Source organism: Echiichthys vipera (genome assembly GCF_963691815.1).
Source record: "Echiichthys vipera genome assembly, chromosome: 2".
In the NCBI taxonomy this organism is placed as follows: domain Eukaryota; kingdom Metazoa; phylum Chordata; class Actinopteri; order Perciformes; family Trachinidae; genus Echiichthys; species Echiichthys vipera.
Genome location: NC_139827.1, coordinates 23,203,139 through 23,226,799, shown reverse-complemented (window position 1 = coordinate 23,226,799; position 23,661 = coordinate 23,203,139). Strand labels below are relative to the sequence as shown.

The 23,661-nt window shown below is 43.4% G+C and overlaps 2 protein-coding genes across 2 annotated transcripts; one reads left to right on the top strand and one right to left on the bottom strand.

Annotated features, from left to right (window-relative positions):
* Positions 1 to 444: 444 nt before the first annotated feature.
* slx4 (SLX4 structure-specific endonuclease subunit homolog) lies at positions 445 to 15,368 on the top strand. The gene is made up of 14 exons (XM_083926464.1): positions 445 to 494; positions 2,504 to 2,945; positions 3,602 to 3,809; positions 3,897 to 4,118; positions 4,332 to 4,570; positions 5,819 to 6,114; positions 7,062 to 7,308; positions 7,512 to 7,705; positions 9,142 to 9,288; positions 9,677 to 9,846; positions 10,063 to 12,332; positions 13,700 to 13,799; positions 13,957 to 14,280; positions 14,799 to 15,368. The coding sequence occupies exons 2-14, from the start codon at positions 2,567 to 2,569 to the stop codon at positions 15,160 to 15,162; spliced, it is 5,160 nt and encodes a 1,719-aa protein (XP_083782590.1). The 5' UTR covers positions 445 to 494; positions 2,504 to 2,566; the 3' UTR covers positions 15,163 to 15,368.
* A 276-nt stretch (positions 15,369 to 15,644) lies between these two features.
* Positions 15,645 to 22,437, bottom strand: mcrip2 (MAPK regulated corepressor interacting protein 2). Its single transcript, XM_083924604.1, has 5 exons — positions 21,869 to 22,437; positions 21,641 to 21,710; positions 19,759 to 19,892; positions 17,868 to 17,975; positions 15,645 to 16,069 (listed from the first exon to the last, which is right to left on the bottom strand). The coding sequence occupies exons 1-5, from the start codon at positions 21,921 to 21,923 to the stop codon at positions 15,999 to 16,001; spliced, it is 438 nt and encodes a 145-aa protein (XP_083780730.1). The 5' UTR covers positions 21,924 to 22,437; the 3' UTR covers positions 15,645 to 15,998.
* Between the last annotated feature and the right edge of the window lie 1,224 nt (positions 22,438 to 23,661).

Below are 23,661 nucleotides of genomic sequence, written 5' to 3'. Positions count from 1 at the left end.
AATAAGGGACAGCAGCTCCTCTGGCAGCTAAATATGTATCTACCTGCCACAGCCTGAGGGACTCACTATAACATTTAAAAACGCATGGATTTATTTATAATTGTTTAAAACTGTACTGTACCGTACTGATTATGAATTGTAATATTGTAATATTAGATTAGAGCAGGAATACGCTGCACAGTGCTCTGGCATCTTGTTCCTTCTGCTGCTCAACTCAGAGGCTCAACGAGTCACTCATAGAACTGATCTGGGAGAAGGACCGATCCAAGATGGCGGCCGCATTTCTCGCGGCCCAACGTTCGATGCGGCATCTACTCTTTATATGTCTATGCCGCAGACGGTTTCCGCTTTTATCCATGATTTTATAAGCGTTTTAATGAATATACAGGGCTGCGTATAAAAAAAAAACCGAGACTCGGCATTTCGACAGAATCGGGAATGAACAGCGATGAGGCGGAAAGCTAAAAGCTGAAGAGCAAATTCATCAAATTTGGGTAAGAAAAGCTAAAAGCTAGCCAACTACTCTCTGTCTAACTGATATTACCACTACAAATATACGCTGTCACACACTATTTATCACGGAATTGAGAGTAATGCTGGCTCTGCAATGTTGCTAACATGTATTGTGAGCAACATGTAAACTGAAGTGTTGCTCTGGACTCTTGTTAGCAGTGTTGGAGCAGTGAGCTACAGCTACATGTAATTACACTTTATACTTCAGTAGCTGGCTGTTAGTTCAGCCACATTCATATTTGCATAGTCATGCCACTAGTTTATTTTTTCAGCCATGTTTTGTGTAGTTAACTACTGAAACAAGTCACGATTTTTGGTTGTATTTGACCTTTTCTTCTCTGCTGTTATGAGCAGCCCTGTGAAGGCATGCCCAGGCAATGCATTCACCAGGCAGCCTCAGGGACTGGGCTCAGACAGGGGCTTGAAATCATTGAAACGCTTGAATTTTAATAGTGTTTTCAAGGTTTGAGAAGTGCTTGAATTTTGGATAAAGTGCTTGTAAATGGGTTAAATTGTATGTGTATTTCTTTCACAACAAATAGCTGTAGAGTATAATTTTAATTTCATTTCTTATCCTTCTGGTGTTGCGGGACACAATTTTAGTTGTCAAAAATGAGTTTTCAACATGTCTATATTCTTGGAAATATGTAATTTAACACAGCTGTAAGGTGCTGGAAAACCTTGAAAAGGGCTTGAATTTGACCCGGGAAAAGGTGCACAACCCTTGCAGGGAATGTCAGCTCACCTGTGAAAAACATCTGGCTATAGTTTTTCATGTTTTGAATTTGTAAACCTATACTTGAATATTATATTACAACCCCGGATCCCCAAAAATGGGATGCTGTGTAAAATATAAATAAAACCAGGATGCAGTCTTTTGCAAATCACTGAAACTTCATATGAAATAGAAAATAGCTAGCCAAATCAAATCTGATCCCAGCAACACATTTGTAATGTTAGGACCAGGGTGATGTTAACCTCTTCTTTTAACAACACCCTGTGAGCGTTTGGGAACTCTCCTTTTGAAAGTGGAAAGTTTTCCCAATCTTGCTTTATTTAAGAGTTCAGCTGCTCACCAGTTCAGGGTCTCGTTTGTCTTGGTTTGCATTTCATATTGTTCCAAACATTTTCAGTGACTGAAGTCAAGACAGTCAGGCATTGTCTTGCTGAAATAAGCAAGGCCTTCCCTGAAAAAGACATCAGCAACATATGTTTCTCCAAAACCACTCAGCATTAATGGCACCTTCACACATGTGGAGCTTACCCATGCCATGTGCACTAATGCGGCCCCATACCATCAAAGATGCTGGGTTTTGAACTAAAAACAAGCCAGGTGGTCCTCTTCCTCTTTAGCCTGGAGGATGTGGCATCCATGATTTCCAAAAAGAATCAGATCAGAGGACAGTTTCCACTTTGCCTCAGTCCATATTATATGAGCTTGGTCCCAGAGAAGGCGTTGGCGTTTCCGGACATGGTTTATATGCTTTTTCCTTTTTGCATGGTAAAGTTTCAACTGTCATTTGCGGATGCAGCAACAAACTTTGTTCACTGATAATGCTTTGGAAGTATTGCTGAGTAACTGTGTAATCCTGCTTGGTGCAGTACATCCACCTGGACTCTAGTTTCTGGAAGACATTTGTCTGACTGATTGATGGACGTTATAAACAAACCCAAAGAAACAGTTTATTTGTTGTATTTATTTGATTTATGAACAAGTGGGCACTTTTTGCAATAAACTGAATTGATTGACATTTATTTGCTGCAATGTGACTTTTAATAATTTTGTATCACATGTACATGGTTTTACAAAGTAATGTGAACTACGTTTTCTCGTAGCTTTAGCTAAGCAAACTTGGTAGCTTTGCTCTAGTTCAACTTCTTTTTGTGTGAAGTAATTGGTAGCTTGCTTTTGCAGCTTCCCCAACACAACACTGCATGTTGGTCCATAGATCCACCTCTGAAAACCAACATGCTCCGTCTCTCTTTGCAGGCTGATCGTTACAGCTGGGGGCATGCTGGCATGGCCTTTTAATGTGAGATTAAGTGCACCATGATGGACGACTCGGACCAGGATTTCGTAGATCCCAGCTCTAAGCTGCTAAAACGAGTCCGCAAGAAAGCGGGTGAGCCCAGACAGCCACTGAAAGCAGAGCGCCATCCTTCCAGTCAGGCAAGCGATGGAGACAGGAGACATAACAAAAGAGACGGTGACATGACTGGACATGATTCGGGGGATGGTGAGTCATCAGTTGTGCCTTCAACAGCAGCAGGACCAAGAGCGGAGAGAGGTTTGGCGGCAAAAGACAAAGTGCTCCACAGAATGCAACAGTTCAAGAGAGCCAGTCCGCAGAGGATGGTGCACAGGGATAAAAGCCAGCCAACAAACCATGACAACGACTGTGCTTCTCTTCAACCCCTGATACAAAGACAAGGTGAGGTGACGTGATGCTCTTTGCTCACTTGGCAACAGTGCTGCATACTAACAATCTGTGCAGAGGGAATACAGATGTGGTTTCATCTCCCTGCTTTTTCTAGATTTTTAAAATATGGTATGTCATCATCATCCCTAATTTTAAGGTCATAGTATAAATAACCCACCACTAAATGCATACGATGTTAAGTTGGAGTGGAAGCGTCAAATGGCAGAACATACATTACAACACCGCTATCTAGTTTTTGAGAATCAATACAGTATCACAATTCAAAACATAATATTCTGATAGTCAGGCGTATCCATATTTTCTTACACCCTTATGTGCAGAGCAGATAAAACACTAAATATTAGATTTATTCAGATAGAATAGTGTAATAATTTCAGAATGTATTGCAGCTCTTAAGGCTAAGCAGAAGCCACCGCACAGCTGTAGGACACAATTATATATTAATATAATATTGTGACTTTAAGGTACTAATTTGTCCTTTCTTAGCCTTAAGAGCTGCAATACATTCTTTGGTCTATATCGTGATATTAGTACCTTAAAGTCACAATATTATATTAATATATAATGTAGTTCTAATATCCAGTATAACTGTAACTTTAGCACCCCCTTTACTTGTATCTGTATGTGCCACCTCCACTCTACACCAGAAACTCCAGATACTTTCAGCTCAGGTCTCCACCTGGAGCCCCAGGACAGCGACGAGGCTCTGGCCCTGCGTCTGCAGCAGGAGCTGGACAGGGAGGCAGCAGAGGCCCAGACGGAGGACCTGGAGGACGGAGGCCTCTTCTTCTGTCAGATCTGCCACAGAGATCTGTCACATATGACACCTGAGGGGCGAACACAGCATCTCAACAGGTTTGGACATTTATATTGTAAAGCGTTTTGACTGATGCTCTTATCCACAATGGAGTGGACACACTGACACTGAGACACTTCTTGCAGGTGTTTAGATGAGAGTGAAGAGAGCGCCCCAGCCCCTCCTCATCCGCCGCCTCCCAGTGTCCCCGATTGTCCCATCTGTGGTAAAAAGTTCAAGTCCCAGAAGAGTCGCTCCTCCCACCTGAAACGCTGCTCCTCAGACATGGGCGTCGCTCCGGCTGTACTGCTGCAGGTGCTGCAGCGACAGACTGAGGAGACCCAGAATATCCCTGCTGTTAACACATTGTGAGTTGGCCCGGGTACTTCAATCCAGCCACGAACAAAGTACCATAATACACCTCTGAGCCTACCGTCAGTGGCAACAACTGATGCACCTGCACTACAAGCATTTTTGAGATATTCAAAATGTGGCTGTTGTTGATGATCAGACTGATTCACAGAGAGATAGTGTTGAACTTTTCCTGTGATACCAATAGCTTGCCTTTTTTTTCTCTTCAGCTTACAGACTGGTGGCACTAAGAGAAAAGGCCCATCGAAACCAGGCCTACCAGCAAAGAAGAAGCCCAGAAAGAAGACTGCCCCCCTGGACGAAGACACCATGGTGGCCCTGGCTCTGTCCTCCTCCCTGCTGGAACAGGAGCAGCCGAGCGAGAGGGAGTCAGAGAGGCAGTTACAAACTAGGACTGCAGCCTCTCTCGTCGCCATGACTCCAGTGTTGAAGTGGAGGCCAGACACGGGTATAGTAACATCACTATATCATCTGTGTTTGTCAATACAAATTTCTTTTTTATGAAGCGCTAACATACAGCAGTGTACCACAAACTCATGTGTGTTAATGCTTTGATGCAATGTGTATTATTGACTGGAATCAAGAACAGGTTCCAGTTGACAACGAGTAACAAACTGGAACTGGAATCGTATGATTCTGAGCTTATAAACTCCTTTTGATCAATGCCGGCATGTTTTTCTGAAAGTTGCACATTACAAAAAAAGTACATCAAAATTAAGTAAGGTTGTAAACAGACTTTTTTCCGCACAGAAAACTGTGAGGAATCAATAAAGGATCCAACCAATATGCAGAATCGCTAACAGCTTTGGTATCATTAAAATCTCATCAATTCCCATCCCGAAATGTCTTGTAATTGTTATAAATATAAATAACTATCAATTAGTTACGGAAAGGCAAATGCTTCAGTTTGTTCTAATTCAATTACTTTTTGTCATTTACGACCAGATGTCGATTTATGATCCCAAACGATATCTGATGCCACTGCATTTCACATATTCATTCATAGTCATGATCAAATAAATAAAACACAGGAATTTGGTGTGTTAAATATACACAGAGCAAACGTATGCTGATTTTAAACCATGGACACAGAGCTGCTCGATTCTGATTGGTTTCATTCTCCTACTGTGCGAGGCTGTGAGCTCCAGCTGTGCGGTGGCTTCTGCTACTTGTTGCAATGCAGCACCCCGAAAGGCTCGTTCCAAGGCTGCCAAAAGTAGTATAACAAATATCCACTGTGGTCGCTTGTAGGTGCCTGTGGTAGGAACCTGCAGAGATTTAGAGGTTGTTGAGGAAGAAGCAGCTCATCCAATGTGCTCTAAAACTCTTAAGAAGCCTGTTACTGTTACTGTAACAAATACGTTGTATTTAATTTGAGAAACTCCCTAGGAGCAGTTTTCCTGTTTTTTTTGCGTCCAGGAACATGTCTTTTTGAATACAGTCTGTGTTTTTTGTATCTGCATGCCTTTGGCGAGGCCTGAAACAGTGTGCACACCACAACACAAATGCAAAGCACCAACTGTATACAAAATAACAAATAACTGGTTTTAAATCAGAATGGTTTTATTTTCACTATTACCGTAAACTCATATATATTTAGTAGACAAAGTATTTAAAGATTATATATTTGACCTGTGTGCAGGTCTTCTGCATTATCTGACCCTCTCCCTCTCTCTCCTGTGCTCCTCTCGTGTAGGTAAGGGGCGTGGAAAGAGGAAAAAGGCCGCCATCCCTCGTCCTCCTCCGCTCCTCCTCGTCCAGGATGCCGAGGCGTCTCTGACGAGGCTACAGGAACGCGTGTCTGCTCTCCTCCTACGCAGCCGGGCCCCCTCTCCCCCAACCCCGACCCGCTGTCCCAGCAGCCTGCCCGGCCGAAGCGACGCTGCCCCCCTCTGGGAGAAGAGTGCACTACTGGACGGAGACTCGGCATGTCTGTCTGATTTTTACACTCCAGAGCTCAGAGAGTTCATCGCGCCCTGGGGATCAGCAATGGTAAGAGTGACCAAATACGTATTTGCGTATTTTTGTCGTTTGTTCTAAATGGGGAATTTAAATCAGACGGAATGCTAAGCTTCAGGTCTTTTTTTTTTTTTTGTATCAAATGGCAACGGAGATAGAGAACCACACTGTCTGTTAGTTCTGTTCTATCCTAGACATTAAAATCGACAGGTGTCTGAAACCGTGATTATGAATATTGCGTTTTTCATCATTTAAGCTGAAACTTTCAAGAAAAATGCTTTTTTTTTTCATATTTGCTAAAACTGTCACTATCCTGACAGCACAATGAGACAGACGATCTGTGAAAAAGTCATGAATCTCTACCTCCACCTTGTGTTCCTGTCTGCTCCCAAAGCCCTCTCTGTGTGCTCCCAAAGGCATCTGCTAGTTTCCACCGCCTCCGACCTACAACGACCAATCAGAACCGGTCTCTGACGCATTGGCTGATCAAACTGTGAAACTGCAGCACTGATCAATTAAAATTCCATGTACTGTTACTTTATTGCCTATTTAAAGTTGAGCCAAACCCAAGCCCCGCCCACCAGCTGACCGGACAAACTTTCTAATTTTACCCCCAAACGGTACACAAAAATATGTTTCTGAAAACATGATGCTGGAAACAAGCAATTCAGGAACAGATGCTTGATTCATATTTGATCAGCGCTGCCGAGTTTCACAGTTTGATCGGAGCTCATGAGTGGTCATTGACACTGCGTCAGACTTCTCTTCTCTGATTGGTTGTCGGTCAGGCGCAGTGGAATCTAGCAGATGCCATTTGCAGCAGACAGAGAGAGGTAGCGTTACGTTGCTTCTCCATAGATCGTCTGTCTCACCGTGCTGTTGCAATATAGTGACTGTTTCAGTAAATATGAAAAAAAAAAAGTTACAGCTTCTACAGCTGCCGGCTGAGTTAAATTGATACTGTTCTCTTCCACATCCAGACTGATGCAGCCAGCTCCAGCACCATAAACAACCCTGAGTCTTCTGTCCAACCTGTGAATGAAGGAGCTGCTCTCACTGCGACCACAGTCTCCATCCTTCCATCCTCCTCCCAGACGATTCCCTCCACCTCGGGGACAGGGCAGCTTTCAGTGGGCAGCAGGGCGCTCCTGATGGACCTGATGGAGCTGGCTGAAGACGGCGTGACCCTCACCCAGTGTGGTCACACTGCTTCAGACTCCTACAAAGGTTAAATCATTTTGTGTACTTATTTAAACGCACAGGTTGAGAAACCTGACTTATTAATTCCTTCTAAAATAATGTATTTCTTTCATTGGTTTCAACTTTTACATTAAAATATACTGCTGCACTGTTGTAACCCATCGGATAAATTGTTAAGCAGTGACTTTATTGGTCATCATTTCCGGTCGTGATCATCTTTGTTCCCACAGACAAGAGCGGCAGTCAGGTCACGAACCTTCGTCTGAGCGGCTTCATCCCGGAGGAGCCTGAGGAGCAGGCTGACCTCTGTGTGAGCGGCTTCCTACCAGAAACAACACACACACGTTCAGAGGACGGCCACAGCAAAGCGAGAAGGACGACTGATCGTCCAGGGGCAGAGAGTGAGCGAGGCAGCCACCAATCAGTAAGACAGTTTTTAATCCTGGATCCATAATACTTTGTATCATCATTTGTATCTGTTTTATTCTTGTCAGTTGCATTTCAGTTTTTTCTGTTACTCTTGTCTTTCTTAAATGCATCTCTGCATTCAGGCCTTCTATCTGTTGTTGGACTTTTTTCGCAGCAAAGAGATTTTCCAAACTGAGATGATACATGCACTATAGCCGGCCTATACAATTGACGACTCGCAGACAGAGAGAGACTAGGAGACACACACACACACACACACACACACACACACACACACACACACACACACACACACACACACACACACACACACACACACACACACACACACACACACACACACACACACACACACACACACACACACACACACACACACACACACACACACACACACACACAAACTCGGGTGTGACTAACATATACATCATTGCACAGGCAATCTCGTACCTCTCAGACCTTTTAAAACCACTTATTTTATCCAGGACACTCAGATCATCTGACCAGCTTTTTCTGACGGCCCCGAGGTCTAGACTGAAGCTCAGGGAGGACGAGGCCTTTTCAGTTGCAGCTCCAAAGCTCTGAAACCCTCTGCTGCCACATGTTCGGCTGTCCCCAACACTGCCTGTTCAAAATCAAACCTCAAAACGCACTTTTATTCCTTGGCTTTTGGCTCGGCATTAGAGTTGCCTATTTTAATCCTTTTTTCCTTTCATATTGGTCGTAACGCTTTTGTCATTTTAATGTCGTGTTGGTTTTAGGTTGGTCTTAGAGTTTTCTGGTTTTGTTTTTTTGTCTGACAGTACAGCACTTTGGTCAACTTTGTTGTTTTTAAATGTGCTTTATAAATAAATTTGGATTGGATTGGAACAGTTCTGAGACCAAGACAGAAACCAAGACCAGTATTAAACGAAAGCCTGGCTAAATTATTATTATTAAGACCATAGTATTGATAAGCTCAGATACTACCAGTTCCTCATTTGTACTTTTTTAACGTCTTGGTGTAATTAATTATCCCGCAGAAGCATCTCCTCTGTCTGTCAGGACTGAGCTGCTCTTTCTAAGCTTCATTTTACTGTTGCTGCTTTAGAAACAACATTTAGTTATATTTAGACTAAAATATAAATAAATAAATAGTAATCCTGCTCTGAATTTATTTTTCTTTTAAATAATAAAAATAATGTCTTTTTTAAAAGCAATTTTTTGGTAATGAAAAAGAACCGATAAGAGTATCAATAAGAGTAGTAGTATCAATAAAATACCTATAGTGTTTTTTAGTGTTGTTGGTGTTCTCATAGTTGATTTAATAAAACCCAGAAAAGTTTCCCTGCAGTATAGTATGTCTCATCTGGTGTGCCCAATTTGTGCCTTTTACGTATTTATTCGGGAGTGTACTGACCCCAGTGTTTCTCACTGGCTTTTCCTCTGTAGGTGGCGCTCTCCAGACTGGCATCAGACCTGAGCAGCATGGTGAACAACCCTCAGCTCAGTGACCTGCAGCTCCAGGTGGACAGTGGAGAGGTCTACTTTGCTCATTCCTTCATGGTGTATGCTCGATGCCCCCTGCTGGCAGAAATGGTACAATTCGTGTGTGTGTGTTGCCAGGCACATATGTGCCATTATAATTCTGTACAAAACTATTTTTATAGTTGACTTTGAAATAATCCGTGTGGTAATACCGGCCAGAAGTTTCAGGTCCGCTAATTAAGTCGAGCAGAGGCTTTCCAGTTTAGTTGAAACGATCTTAGAACTGATTTGTGGAACTGCTTGTCCAAAACTTTATTCAAAAAAGTGTTTTACTGGAAGGAATGTGTACGTTTTTTTTCTTTTAAAAAAAATATTTTTTTACCCAAGAGCTTTGTAAACTTAAACACTGTTTTAACTTATCACTCAGTCAGTCTAGGCAACATTTTACAAGGTCTACATTTAAACATCTTTTCTACTTCTTCCTCTGTTCCTCTCAAAGGTACATGAAAGTGGTTTTGGGGTGCAGGAGGTCGGCCTGCCCGCAGCCCAGAGGGTGCTGATGAATGACATCCCGGGACAGGCGGTGTTCGTGCTGCTGCAGTATCTCTACACTGCCCGCTGCGTCATCCCTGCATCACTTCGACCTCACGTGCTGGAGCTTGCGTCCAGGTTTGTATATGCGGTATATGAGCCAGAACGTTTTCACACAATTTTTGTCTTACAATTTAAAGAAAATGCGTAAAATGTTTGTGGCTCTTTCATTCCCATAATTGCAGAAAAGAAAGCCTGCTCAGGTTCAAGAGATGAACATTCTTAAAAGTCTAAATTGTTCATTAACGAGAAAGATTGAATGCAGTGTTGTCTCCTATCTGTTTGTGTTTTAAGGTTTGACTTGAAGGAGCTACAGCGGCTTTGCGAGCTCCATGGAGACGATGCATCGACTCTGGGAGATGAGGAAGACTATGTGAACAAGGACGAGAATAACCAAACACACCAGGCCCTCACCGAGCTGCTCCGCTCCATGTGGGACGAAGACGACGAAGACGCTGAGGGAACAGATACGGATGGAGGAAGGGACGAAGGCAGAGAATTAGAAGAAGATCATCGAGCCGATGACCTCGCATCAGGTGACAGAGAGATCCGTGAGGAGAAAGTGAACGAGGACGAGCTGGAGGAGATCTACGAGTTTGTCGCAACGCAGAGAAAGAGGGAAGAGGAAAAAGACAGCATTGAGGAGGAGGAGGAGAACGTAGATGAGGAAGGAGATGCAAAAGAATTGCTTGCAAAACTGATAGAGACCAAAAGAAGCTCAATAGGCTTTAGCGTAAAAGAATTGCAGACGGACCCCAGCCTGGATCGCAGCTACAGCCGCCTCTTCTCAGACTCCTGGGGGGTCTACGAGGAAGAAGGTCCGTCCTCTTTAGCCTCCACCTCCGGCCCAGCTAAAACACACAACCCCAAATCCCCAAAACACCAGTCCCCTCATAAATCCCCATCCGAGCTGTCTGCCAGAACTTTGCTTCAGTCTTCAGACGATCTTACCCTCAGCCCTCCACCCAGTACATCTGACCTGCCTATCCCGGGTCAGTCCCCAGGTCAAGCCGGTGACGAGGGAACACATGATCTGACTTTGAAAAGAGAAAGCCAAGGACCTCGTAGTATCTGTGTCCCTCTTTCTCCTGATTCGCCTCAGGAAAAGAAGGAACCTGAGCTCATAGTTTTGTCTGACTCGAGTGAGGAGATGGAGGTGGTTCCTCTTTCCCACAGTCCTTCGTCGCATTCCTCTTGCACAGTCCAGAAACTGCACAGCTACACCCAGATTAAACCTCAGCTTATCCTGAAACCTAACGATACCGCACTGGAGAATAAACAGTCAAGCAGCTTAGAGTTTAGTCCCGATGATCCATCTGCAGCGGCAGTTCAAAGTCCTCCCAGTCCCTGGTGTGAACAGAATCCAAGTGACTGTTCTCCGGAAGTGTCCTGGCTGATCCCATCCACGCCGCTCCAGCCCCGAAGAAGCACCACAAGCAGCTCCACCCAGACTAAAAGCAGCATGTGCAGGATGCAGCTGTTCCCTAAAGGTCACATATCCTCACCCTCACCCTCTGTTTACTCTTCTCCTGCTTTACCTTTTCACAACAGACTTCAGACCTCCAACAGTCCAACCCGACTTTCTGCCCACGCTGGCCCAACAGAGGGCAACGTTCCCAAGTTAGAACTTAATGAGACATGTAACTCAAGCCCGGATCTCAACTCTTGTTCTAAAAGAACCAGTAGCTGTGATGTGAGTAACGATAGAGGCGTGTTTGCAGTTCCCCCGTTCCAACCTAGCCTGTCGAAGCAGGATACCCCCCTCCACATTCAGCCCCAGCCTTACAGCAGCACTCCACTGCACACAGAGCTCCAAAAGGCCCCCATTCTTCTTGCTACCTCGCCGCTCCATAGCAACCTCGATAAGCGGTCGCCATCTGAAAGCCTGGAGAAGACGGAATTAGGGAGCTTTCACATCTCGACCCTGTCTGACTCTTCAGATTCACCCTCTAAGGCCCAAAAATCACAGAGGCACAGCGAGACCTCCAGTCAAAGTGGACACACTGTTGAGTCCAGCGGTCACAGCGACACAGGGCCTGAGCTCAAGAGGAGAAATGAAAATGAAGACACCGGTGATGAAAGAGAGCAGGGAGGAGCAGAAGCTGCTGAATCCAGCTTCCAGCAGAGCTTCATGGCCACGGACGAGCCTCCAATAGCCTTCAACGACTCCTGGGGTTTCGACGACGTAGCCTTGGAGGAAAACCCAGGCTGCTTCAGTCTGAAGCTGGAGGACAGCGAAGCGTCCAGCCATAGAGGCGAACACAGCCTGGAACATGGAGATACAGCTAGGTCTTTCTCCTCTACTGGCCGTCAACCTTCACCGTCCAGCCTGACTGCCTCCTCTCCGTCCAAAGCCCAAAGAACACAACAACCCGACAGTGTACAGGCGCATACAGGCCTTCCCGTCACCCCTTCACCACCTGACCCCATCACTCGCACCATACCAGAGATCGGCAACAGCCTCCAGGACTCCAAAATATGGGACAGTTGGGAGGAGGAGGACGAGGAGGAGGTTCCACCTCTCTGTCGGAGGTTGAACCCTTCCGCCCAGCTCAAAACACCAAGTAAGGAGTCTGACGTTGTGTGAAACTACATCCTACCAAGACCTGTTATTTCACGATAATTAATCAACATGCCTTCACAAAAGACTGGTAATGATCTTACATCATTACAGAGTGAAATCAAAACATTACTGAGTGAAACTTTTCTCGATTAATATGCATATTTCTGCTGAAATGTGTTCCAAAATCTAATCGGATGATGTGCTCTACAGGGAAACCTGTGGTGTGAGTATAAGTTTACTTGTATTTACAAATGTAGAAACAAACTGGTCATTCACCTTGAAAACAAAGTACCAGTGCATCAAGAAGGAAGGAAACCGAGCAATTCAAAACAATATGAGCAAAAACAAATACAGACATTATTGTTTTAGTCAGTTAACAACTCCAGAAGGCCTCGAACTGCAGCTACACTTCAATTACTGCAACTTAATTACCTTCAGTTTGTCCTGGTTATTTATTTATTTCTGGGCCTTATTTCATCATGATTTCCCAAAGCCTGAGTTAATGTCTCAAAACATCTTCTTTGGTCCAATCAACAATCCACTAACAAGATATTCAACCTGCTGTCGTAGAAGAATAAGAAAATAAATATTCATATTTTAAAAGTCAAAATCCTGGAATTTTTGCCATTTCTGCTGAAAAACTATTCAATAGATTATCAATATATCAGCTAATCATTCCATCTAATCTAAGCTAATCATCGTGTCTGCTCTAAATAACTGTCTTAAGTCACGTGTCAAATAAAAACATTAAACGTTCTCTGGTTCATCGATGTAAGGATCTGCTGTTATTCTGTTGATATTGTCAATTAATGAAGTCTGGAACATGCTCTTCGGAATATGCTTCAATTCAAATAGATACTTCTTATAAAATGCTTGACTTTAAACCTAATTATTTAATTTATACAGTGACTTATGTAAACTAAATATAACAATATTTGAATTGAAACAATTGAATTGTGATGATAAAGGCTTCGGGAGTCTGGAAGTTTTGGGTTGAGGTATCTTGAAAGGTCTTAAATAGTGCTTGGATTTCACTCTTAAACAGCTCAACTGTTTGATAAAACAAGACCATTGAAGAACACCAGCTTCGACTCCAGGGAGACTGTGAGGGGCAATTGTTACTTTCTAACATTTTATAGACGAAACCATTACAATATTGTTTTGAGTAAGTAGGGCTTTTGCATTCGTAGCCATTGTGCATTCCGTTCACACACCACTAGTATATTTACAGTGTGTCTGTTATCTAAAGAAGTATCTACCCTTGAACATTTGAATTGGTTTCATTCAGCTATCTCTGATCGATAAAGTTCTGGTGCTGAAATCAGACTGCCCTCTTAAATCTTTTCTTCCCTGTTTGTGTCTCCTCAGCATCATCACACAATAAAAGGCGTCGCACCGTGGTGCCCATCACCCCCCTGCCCCACTACTCTGACATGGACACACCAGATCTCAAGAACAAACTCAACAGGTCAGTCGCTTTACTCTGTAAACAAAAGGTGAAGAAAGGCTGCGTTGTTTTTCTTTCTAAGTAAGGTTATTAAGTGAGGAGCCCATCCGATTACCTCCCACCTCCTGTCGATCTGTTTGTCCATCTGGCCCTTTTTCTTACTTTCTCCTCTGTGCAGGTTTGGCGTTCGGCCCTTACCGAAGCGCCAGATGATCCTTAAACTGAAGGAGATCCACCACTACACTCACCAGCTGGTCAGCTCTGACTCTGATGATAATGCACCCTCGGCAGGCAGCATAGCTCAGCTCAGGCACTCACCTACCGGTTCGGAGGCTCCTGGCAACAGGCCAGCCGCCTCCTGCACCCAGAGAGTGAAGTTTAAAGAGCCTAGAGCGCCCACTGTCGTCTCCCCTCTGAGACCCGGCAGAGAGGAGGCGGAGCTGCTGTCTGCCTCACAGGGCTCCAACACCTCCTCAACTGCTGCCAGTGAAGAATCTGAAAGGTATTGTGTCTCTTCAAGTGCGTGGATCATCTCAGGTGTTGCGTAACTAGGCGCTCCAGGCATCAAACATTTGTTTTGTCGACACCATCAATAGAAATCTCGTCGCACAGCTGCACAGGGTGTGTGCAGGCTAACAGCCTAGGTACCAAACATTTTCTGGCACCACATCTGTTACGTACACAATTATAAATTCAATATCTTTGAGTTTTGGACTGTTGTTAAAAACAAGACATGTATGTTTCACATTGTACTGTAGAAAATGTGATGGTCTTTTTTTTTTTAATTCATGTTTATACATAAAATATAACTTGTTTCCAAATATTTGGAACAAAGTTTTAAATAGTCTCTTCTTGTCAAGTGTTTCTAGTCGACACCACAGTAATTTTAAAAGATGAATAAGAAAAACCTTTCCCAGCTTCTTTTAATTAGTGTCATAAGACCGTGTATTGTCACATAAATAAGGTACTTTGTCAATAAGTACAGTATGCGCGTCTGACCCATTCCCTCTCTCTCAGCAGGTCCAACCCTGAGCTGTGCCTCTCCTCTGACTCGGACAGCGATGACACCACCTCTGCGTCCCAGTCAGCAAACCGCCTTCAGGATCGCCTCCGTGCGGTGCGCTCCTTCATCCTGTCTGACTCTGGACTGTACAGCCAGATCCTCCAGTACCAGCCTCTGGTCTTGTCCGAGTTCCAAGAGCGACTCAAAGCGGCAGGGATCCGCCTGGGTGCCGCCAAGCTGGTGGACTACCTGGACTCCCAGTGCATCACCTTCACCACCGCCAAGCCGGGCCACTCCGCACCCAGCCACAGACGGGCCAAGAGGCCAGGCAAGGGGGCAAGAGGAGTGGGAAGGAAAAGAGCTGTTACAGCTATGATTTAAAACTTTAGGACTGCTAGAAAGGTTTAAGTAGAAACTGTGAGAGGTGGCAGGTTTGAAGTGTTTTGAATGCCAAAAGAACATTTGTGGGTGTTCATGGACAGCTGGCACAAGGGTACCAAGATAGACTACAGGTTTTACAATGTTTAAAACTATGTAAATGTTCAGGTTTTATAATTTAAGTGTTTAGTGTAATTGTTGCATTATGAACCCACTGTGAAAATTAAAAAATGGTGAATGTTGCTGTGGTCCACTATTACAGCCCAAATGGTTCTCTCTGGTCTTGATATGTAAAATAGATTCTCATCATCTTATGCATGTGAGGGTACAAAAAAATAACCCTGCCATGTGCTGTTATTACTGACCAAATATGTTTCAATCAAGTCAGGTTACTTGGAAAAAAATGTGAGTAAAATATGCCCTAATTGATAAAAAAATTCCATCACACAAGATATTTTTTGAAAAACATTTTACTTTTTGCTCTTCGACAGATTCATATCCAAAGGTCAGCCAGGACGTACATACAGCCGGGAACACGTGTCACAGCTTCTATCCATTACGTCAATCGCGTAGAGAGAGACGGGTCTATCGCAGCACAACCTCAAGTCAGCGCTGTCAGAGTTCAGTTGGGTCGGGGGAGAGGGGGTTTATGTTGTGAACCCAGTTTTCTCTACAGCAGCGTGAAGCACAGGGCATCAAATCAGATTCCAAATTACACACGACCGCTTCGCACCGCAGACCCCAGAGACTCACTCGCCTCCTCTTCGCCCTTGTGACACCCTCGCGATGGAGCATCGGCACGGTGCTTCCTGTCCCGCCTCAAAGCCTCGACCCGCTCATCATGACAGGTTGGCAATGTTGGCAAGGAAGCGCTGAGCCCACCACTCCTCCAGGTCTATGGGCACAAAGTCTGCACGTGGGACAACAGAGGGGACAGAATTAAAGCATAATCCATCTTCTGTGATTGATTCATTTAGTTAATTATTCTTTTTGTGAAATGGGTAAGTCAGATTAATTTTTAGAAAGAACCATGGGATGACCTGTGCAGATGAACAGACCTGAGGGGCTGAGAAAATGTCAACAGAGTATGAAAGTGTATTCCTACACTGAGTTACTGATTATTAACTGCATAACAGTTACTATTGATTTTATTCCGTGTTGTGTCTCATCTTGTCCAAAGAGATTTGACGTTTATACGTAAAAAGGTCCCATATTGTCAAAAGTGAGACTTATATATATATATATACATACATATTTATATATTATTATAAAGCAGGACTTGTGTACTGTTGCGATGTCACAACCGGCTGCAATGCCGAGAGAGCAGATGCAGGAGACCCAGAAACGCTGACTAGTCGGAGTATTCTGGGCTTTTTCAGGACAGGGAGTTAAAGAGACAGGTGCTAAAATGGAGCGTTTCAGACAGAGTGAATACAGGTCTATCAGAGAGACAGGATGAGAAAAATCATGTGGTTTTTTTACATTGCAAAATGTAAAAATGTTCTGGTGGAAACCCAAAATAAAAGTATGAACCTGAAAATGAGTCCAAAATGGGTCCTTTAAACGAGATTTAGAGTCTACAGCCATGCTAGCAGCGCTGTGCTTAAGCTAAATGCTAACATCAGCATACTAGCATGCTCACAATGATGATGCTAACATTTCCTAATTAGCACTCAACACAAAGTACAGCCGAAGCTGATGCAAAGTACAGGGACATTTTTGGTTCAGAGGTGTAAAAAGCTCCAAAGCATGACCATGTCAGTTTGATAATTAACATATTCCTCATGTATCACATGGCTTGTTTTTGAATAATCTATTTTTTTATGAATTTTTGCAAAAATGAAATCTATTATGCCTCCGTTTCTTTTCACCTGGAGATGTCAAACCACTTTGGCTTTGGCCTGTGAGTAGTAGCATGCACAACTATAGGTTTTGTTTCGTCAACATTTACGTTTTGTCATTTTTTCCCTGTATTCCATTTTCGAATCCTTCAGCCACAGTGAAAACCGGGGGCAGTAGTAGCCAGAGACAGGCCACTGAAAACAGGAACTGTCCCGGGACAAAGATGAGTTTACGGTTTGGGGGGGGGGGGGGGGGGGGGGGAAGACTCATTTGAGCTGAAAGACACGTTTTAGAGGTTTCATTACTCATATAGTCACTTCTGTTCAGAGTCAAGTGTCTCAAAGCCTCAAACTATACGATAAAAAAAATGGCATTTTATTCCAAAGTGAATCTGTTGCAACCTTTGAGGGCAGTGAGCCACAGAAGGAACCAGAGCAGACAGGTTTATGTGAGATGAGACGCGTTACAATCAGTCAGCTTGGGTTTATCTGGAACAGCCAGGCTCTCATGGACCAATTAAACACGAGTTAAAAATTAAAGCAGACTATTGCAGTTAACCTCTGGTTAGGGATAAAGCAGACACCCTGCACATGATTTGTGTGGAGAGAAGAGAACAGCCAATCACTCGTCCTTTGGTGTTTAAATAACCAGGAATTATAAAAACATGGCAGGACCATTGGTCCAAGGTTCAGGGGGTTAAAAGCAGGAAGGAGATTATCTGTTCTGATGCCATAAAACTAAGTAGTGAGATTAGATTTAATGAGGGCGGATTTTCTTTGTTGTTGTATTCTGAAGACTTTTAGCAGGTGCATGAATGGGAACTGTATGCTATGCCCCTGTGTGAAAGTGGTGATGCAGGTACTTACTCTTCATCGCAGCACTGGGAGTCTTCTCAGTGTACTGAATGGGCCCCTGGCTGTCAGTTGACTCTGCACCATCGCCGTCCCCCAGCTTCTGCTCCACCTCCTGCCATGCTGAGAGCAAACAAACACAAATAAATGCCAAATTAATTCATTTAAATGCATTTTTAGTCAACAGGAGTTGGATTTTAATGGCAAACTGTACGCAGCCTTTTATTTACAATACAACTTAATGTAAACAGTTGTGAGAAGGCTAATCTGGTCCGTGGTGTGTGTTTTATTTGCTGTGTGTGCAGGTTTTCAAGCTTCAGCCTCCTGATAAAGCCTCATGGTTTTGGCTCTGTGGAACATTTCTCAGCTTGCCTTGGGCGCAAATGTTCAGCAACACATTATTATGTTACAGTTGGTTCCACTTATATATCCCAAAGGAATGTTTGGGCGACAAATATTAAGAACACATACCATCAAACCAGTTATACTGCATGTGTACGTGGGAGTGTAGAGTTCTATCTAAATGTGTTAATAGGTGACGTTTGTCTTTTTTTTTTTTCTTTAGATGTGAGCGGCACAAAAAGGTCAGGAAAGGACGCAGCGAGCAGTCTCTAATGGCAGCGATCCAAGCGTAACACAGATAACTGCTTCATGCTGATTCAGCTCTGCAAGTCATTCATTTCCACCAGGGCTTGAAATACTGGCCAGCAGAGAGGCATGCTGGGTAAACTTCAAGATGGGCCGAGTTGTGCACAGCCGTGATTTTTTAATCAATGTTAGGTCTTAACGACTATAGCTCTCTTCTGGAGTTCACTCTGTTTTCTGATTCTTGCAGCCGTGCCTATGGATGCACTGATCCAACTTCTGATACCGATATCATAGCTGGGCATCGGCTAATATAGAGTAACGATCCGACGCCAGCGTTTATTACACAGCTTTGTTGAAAACTTTGTTCTGATGGGTCAATAGTGGCATTCTACGGTCTGTTATTTCTGTACAGCAGACTGATGCCATATATAACAGACTTGAGGGCGACTTCACATCGGGGTCCTGCATCGACCTGCTGGGGTTTCATTCACAATAATGACCAGCTCACTCTTTTATGTGGAAGGCAACTTCAGGCTTGACTTAACTATTGCTTTCCTAACTTTTTCAAACAAAGATGTCACAAATAAATACATATATTAACTTACTGAATTGTTGTTATTATTAAAACAAGAAATTGGGAACAGCAGCCTGGTTATAATACATAAATCACATAATCAAAATTAACCAGATTTACAATTCAAGTGTAAACATTTTAAATGCAGCAACAACAAGACAGGAATCAAATGTCAGTATATAATTTGTATGAAGAGAACTGCATTGAATAGATCGGCCCCATTGTCACTGACACTGGATCCAGATATGTGAGTCAGTACCGGTGACCTGATATCAGTGCATCCCTGATCGTGGTCACATTCAATTTCCCTCACGAGGTTGAAGGTGTGTCTGTATATTCAGCCTCTTTTGTAACTGCTGGGGAGCTGTGACTCTGTTACCCTTAAGTTAGTATATGCCAGTAAATAAACTGTACACTTGCACTGAACTGTGTTTATTTTGAGTCACTAACACGTCAGACTTCTGAGTAGTTACCAAAGACCAACAAGTAACTGCTAAGTGATAATGTTTTTAAAGCATCGCTTCTGTTTTATATCGTACAGAAATTTAAAATTGATAATAAACTGAAATACAGCTGAAAAGAAAAAATACTTTACTAATCTGCTGACCACAACGCCCCAGTTTTGACCCTCACAACCTCCGACCTTGTAAGCTCGAGAGAAAGACTTCTACAGGATTGGACCTGGAGGGTCTGACCTTGCTCTGTAACCCACATCCACTCATCCACTGATCCTGCGACCCTCACCTTCATACACGAATCTGACATTCTCTTCATGTGCAGGAGTGAATCCCTCTGCTGGGCTGGCGGTCTTCTGTGTGGCTGCACCGTGGTAGCGCTTCCCGTTCAGGCGATTGAACACAATCTTTGGGGGCGGAGAGCTGCAGAGATCGGATGGAGTTGATTAAAAGAATGTCAGCTTGGGGATTGGGGCAGCCCGCATCAAAACAAAAACACAACTGTTCAATGTCAGAGTGATGAGAGAAAAAAAAAAGATTCTGGTTGCCAGTTGAATTAAAACCCCACGGTCTTTGAGTAGTGATGCTTGTAGTCCTCGGGTTATGGGATTTAGGTTTTAGAAGAACAGCATGAAGGTTCGTTCTTAACTCTGGACATAGTAAACTGACAAAACAATCAATTACTCAAAGCTTTCTTCAGACCTTTCAAACCGTTTCTAACCAATTTGCATACAGAAAGACATTGTCAACAACATTGACAAGATAAATGATCCTTGCCTTCGCTGTTTCTAGAATTACTTCACCCTAAAAGGGCACATATTAAATATCGATGCAGATATAAAGTCTACAAAGAACTCTCATCGACCCACTGACACTAGAACGTGCCATTTCATTTTACTGCTTCTGTTGATAATGTTTCTGCTGCCGAACTCACCTGACATACTGTATTGGAAATAAGAGAAGTTGCCGGTTTATACAAGTACATATATAGGAAAAACTGAGGCATCACGTGCCACTTTCGTTAATAGTTATCATGTTTGTTGTCTTTATGTTCATTTTGAATGGTGTAGTTTGTGGTGCTGTCGAATTTGTATTGCATTACAAAGAAGTGTTTTTAATATTTTGTCCACCCCTTTGAGTGAGTGGGGTAGTATGGAGGACTAAACATGACTTAAGTCACAATAAATAAATAAATAAATGCATAAACACATAAATCAATGTATAAATAAATAAATACATACAGGAATAAATAAATGCATAAATTTAATGCATGAATAAATGTGTTACTAAAATAAAGAATAAATAAATGTATACGTAAATACATACAGGAATAAATAAATGCAGAAATAAATGCGTGAATAAATAAAAGAATGAATAAATAATTAAATGCATAAAGAAATAAATGCTTAAACACAGAAATAAATAAATGCACAAATGAATGCATGAATAAATGTATGACTAAAATAAAGGTTAACTAAATAAATGCGTAAATAAATAAAATATTGAATAAATAAATGCTTTATATTTTGTTCACTTACATTTATTTATTCATTTCTTTTGTTCTGTGTCCATATGTTAATGAGGAAGGAGGTCCCATTTATTCATTCATTCATTCATTCATTCATCTTCAACCGCTTGTCCTCATTCATTTCAGCATTAATTTAATTCTGTATTTGTTCATGAATTCACTTCATTTATTTATTAGTGCATTTATTCATTGAGACTTAAGTCACGTTTAGTCCTCCACAGGGTAGAGCTGCGGTGATCGACTGCATTCGTTTTGGAGAAGTTACTGGCCAGGGAGCGTATCTTTAAGTGATATTGATATTTCCGAGCAGCACGTGAAGGAAGCACGAGTGGTTTTTAAAAAAAGCCACAGGGCTGCAGGTGAGATCCAAAGCGGCCGCTCACACAGACCGTGAACATGCGGTCACAGGTGGACGAGCCGCCGGTCATCTCGCGGTAACGGACGGCACCGGCACCGACACCGGGCTGAGAAACTGCGGAGGAAGTTATGTGAATGTCCGATAATGGATGCAGAGCCGTTTCCAAAGTGACCGATGTCGATGCGTTACATGATCGCGCAGCCGGGGCGCACGTGTTGAATATCCTTGGGCCTCGAAGTAGCTCAAACAACCCCCCCAAAAAACAAAACAAGAGCAGATACTTACTTTGATAAGAGCCAAGATGTCGGCTTGAGCTTCAAGTCGCTGAATTTGCTCTCGATTTGTTGTGTGGGACCTTTAAGACGAAAAAATACAATAGTTTTACAGTTACTGCACAGGTGAACTGCAAACGCCCTGCATGTTAACACTAAACTATTTTAACTGTTGCTCACAAACCTCCCCCTTCATGTAAACCAAGCTCATCTCCCATTGCATCATGCTCCATTCACTCACCTGTCCTCCGTTGTGTAACGAGTTTGCTGGGACCTCTGGTGATTGTGTACATCATGTGGGCGCCGAGTTATTCTGTCGTGTCTGTGTTTAAAGTCTGTCTGAATGATCAGGTGAGCACATTGACTCTCAACTCTGTGACTCCCGGTCCTCCGGCGGCGGCTCCTCCTGACGCAGCCACGACGGGCAAAAGGAATTTGGTAACGTGCCTTACTTCTGTTTCCCCCGGTCAGCTGCTCCAGAGTCGGCCTGACGCCTGCGGGAGACTCGCTTTAATGGACTCGTCGCCCGCTGTGTATTAAAACGCACCCCGCTTCACCTCCTAACCAGCAGGTGTTCACGGCTGTAATGAACCGACTGTCCCGCTGCTGCTCCGAGAGGTTGCGTGTAGGTCATCCAAGGAGAAAGCGAGGCACCGCGAGCCGGGGGTCGGTCGAGTCAGAGGCGGGACCTTGTGGTTCCTGACGTCCGTGTGCAGTGACACTCCAGGCCGGACGCTCCACCCGCTCTGCTCCGCTGTTGCTCCGGGGGTGACCGCTCTGTGACAGAAGGACACTGCACACTTTGATATTTTCATCAGGACGGAAAGCTACAATGATTGTCAGGCGTCAAGCCAGCCAGAATGAAGAGTGGGACTTCCGGTCGGAATTTTCAAAATAAAATATTGTTGACAAATCCTTTTGAAAATATGAATGGTTAATTTAATACGCCCAGACTTTAGAGGACTTATCTGATGGAGAAGAGTTAATCTGACCTTTTATACAGTCACTGGTTTTCAAACTGTGTTACTTGTACCACTGGTGGTACCTGGGAAGGGATGAAAGGGCTGCATTGTAAATTGGAGATAAGTGGTGTCTCAGACCTTCTCCTCTGTTTAACAATACTTTCTCTACTTTTGCATAGATGGCTTCTTTTACTCTTTCAAACCATCTGTCCTCTCTGTCCAGGATTTGGACATTGTTGTCATCAAAGGGGTGGGCTTTCTCCTTGAGATGTATGTGGACAGCAGAGTCCAGGCCTGAGGAGTTAGCTCTCCTAAAAGAAGCCATCTATGCAAAAGTAGAGAAACCATCGCTAAACAGAGGAGGAGGTCTGAGACATCACTTATCTCCAATTTACAATGCTGCCCTTTCAACCCTTCCCAGGAGATTCAACAATCTAACCTCAAAGAACAACTGTTCACAAATGGCCCCATGTGACTCCAACGACTGTCGTTTAGACTCAGTAGAGCACTAACGAAGTCAAAACCAACTTCGCACCAACGACTGTCACTCTAACGATGGTCGCTGGCACTTGGAGCACAAAGGGTTCCTGTGACATCACCGGCCTTGTGAGAGATTAGATACCTGGATCTCCACACCAGTTAGTTGGACCCAGGCTGGGACTGGTCCTGGTCCTAGACAAATAACCAAGTCCAGTTGCTTTTGACTGAAATTGCTTTGGGAATATAATACTAAGAAAATACTTAGGTCCTTGAAATGTTATTTTTAAAGTAAGTTTAGCATTTCCTGTCATATTGTTGTTTGAGTATCAGCCTGTTACGTAGCCATGGTCATGAATTACGAGCTAAACTGTGATGAAAGAGAGTGAGCAGAGGTAAAATGATTGTTTTAAAACCCTGACATGTCAGTTCTGATGCTGCCGCTTCCTGCAGCGTGGCTGTGGCTGAAGATAGTCAACCATAAATAATCATCTAATTAGGAATAAACCTTCCTCTTCGTAGCTGAATAGTGTCGGCCTACGCTGCTGTATTTTAACATTGGTCTTAGTGGTGGTACCTGAGAGAGCCTGATATT

Excerpts from the sequence above, each read along its gene's own strand:
- slx4 (XM_083926464.1), top strand. The coding sequence starts at position 2,567 with ATGGACGACTCGGACCAGGATTTCGTAGATCCCAGCTCTAAGCTGCTA. Across the intron at positions 7,309-7,511 it reads TGCTTCAGACTCCTACAAAG|ACAAGAGCGGCAGTCAGGTC; the intron begins GTTAAATCATTT and ends TTGTTCCCACAG. Across the intron at positions 13,800-13,956 it reads CTCAAGAACAAACTCAACAG|GTTTGGCGTTCGGCCCTTAC; the intron begins GTCAGTCGCTTT and ends TCCTCTGTGCAG.
- mcrip2 (XM_083924604.1), bottom strand. The coding sequence starts at position 21,923 with ATGATGTACACAATCACCAGAGGTCCCAGCAAACTCGTTACACAACGG. Across the intron at positions 19,893-21,640 it reads ACATCTTGGCTCTTATCAAA|CTCTCCGCCCCCAAAGATTG; the intron begins GTAAGTATCTGC and ends CGATCTCTGCAG. Across the intron at positions 16,070-17,867 it reads TCCCAGTGCTGCGATGAAGA|ACTTTGTGCCCATAGACCTG; the intron begins GTAAGTACCTGC and ends TCCCACGTGCAG.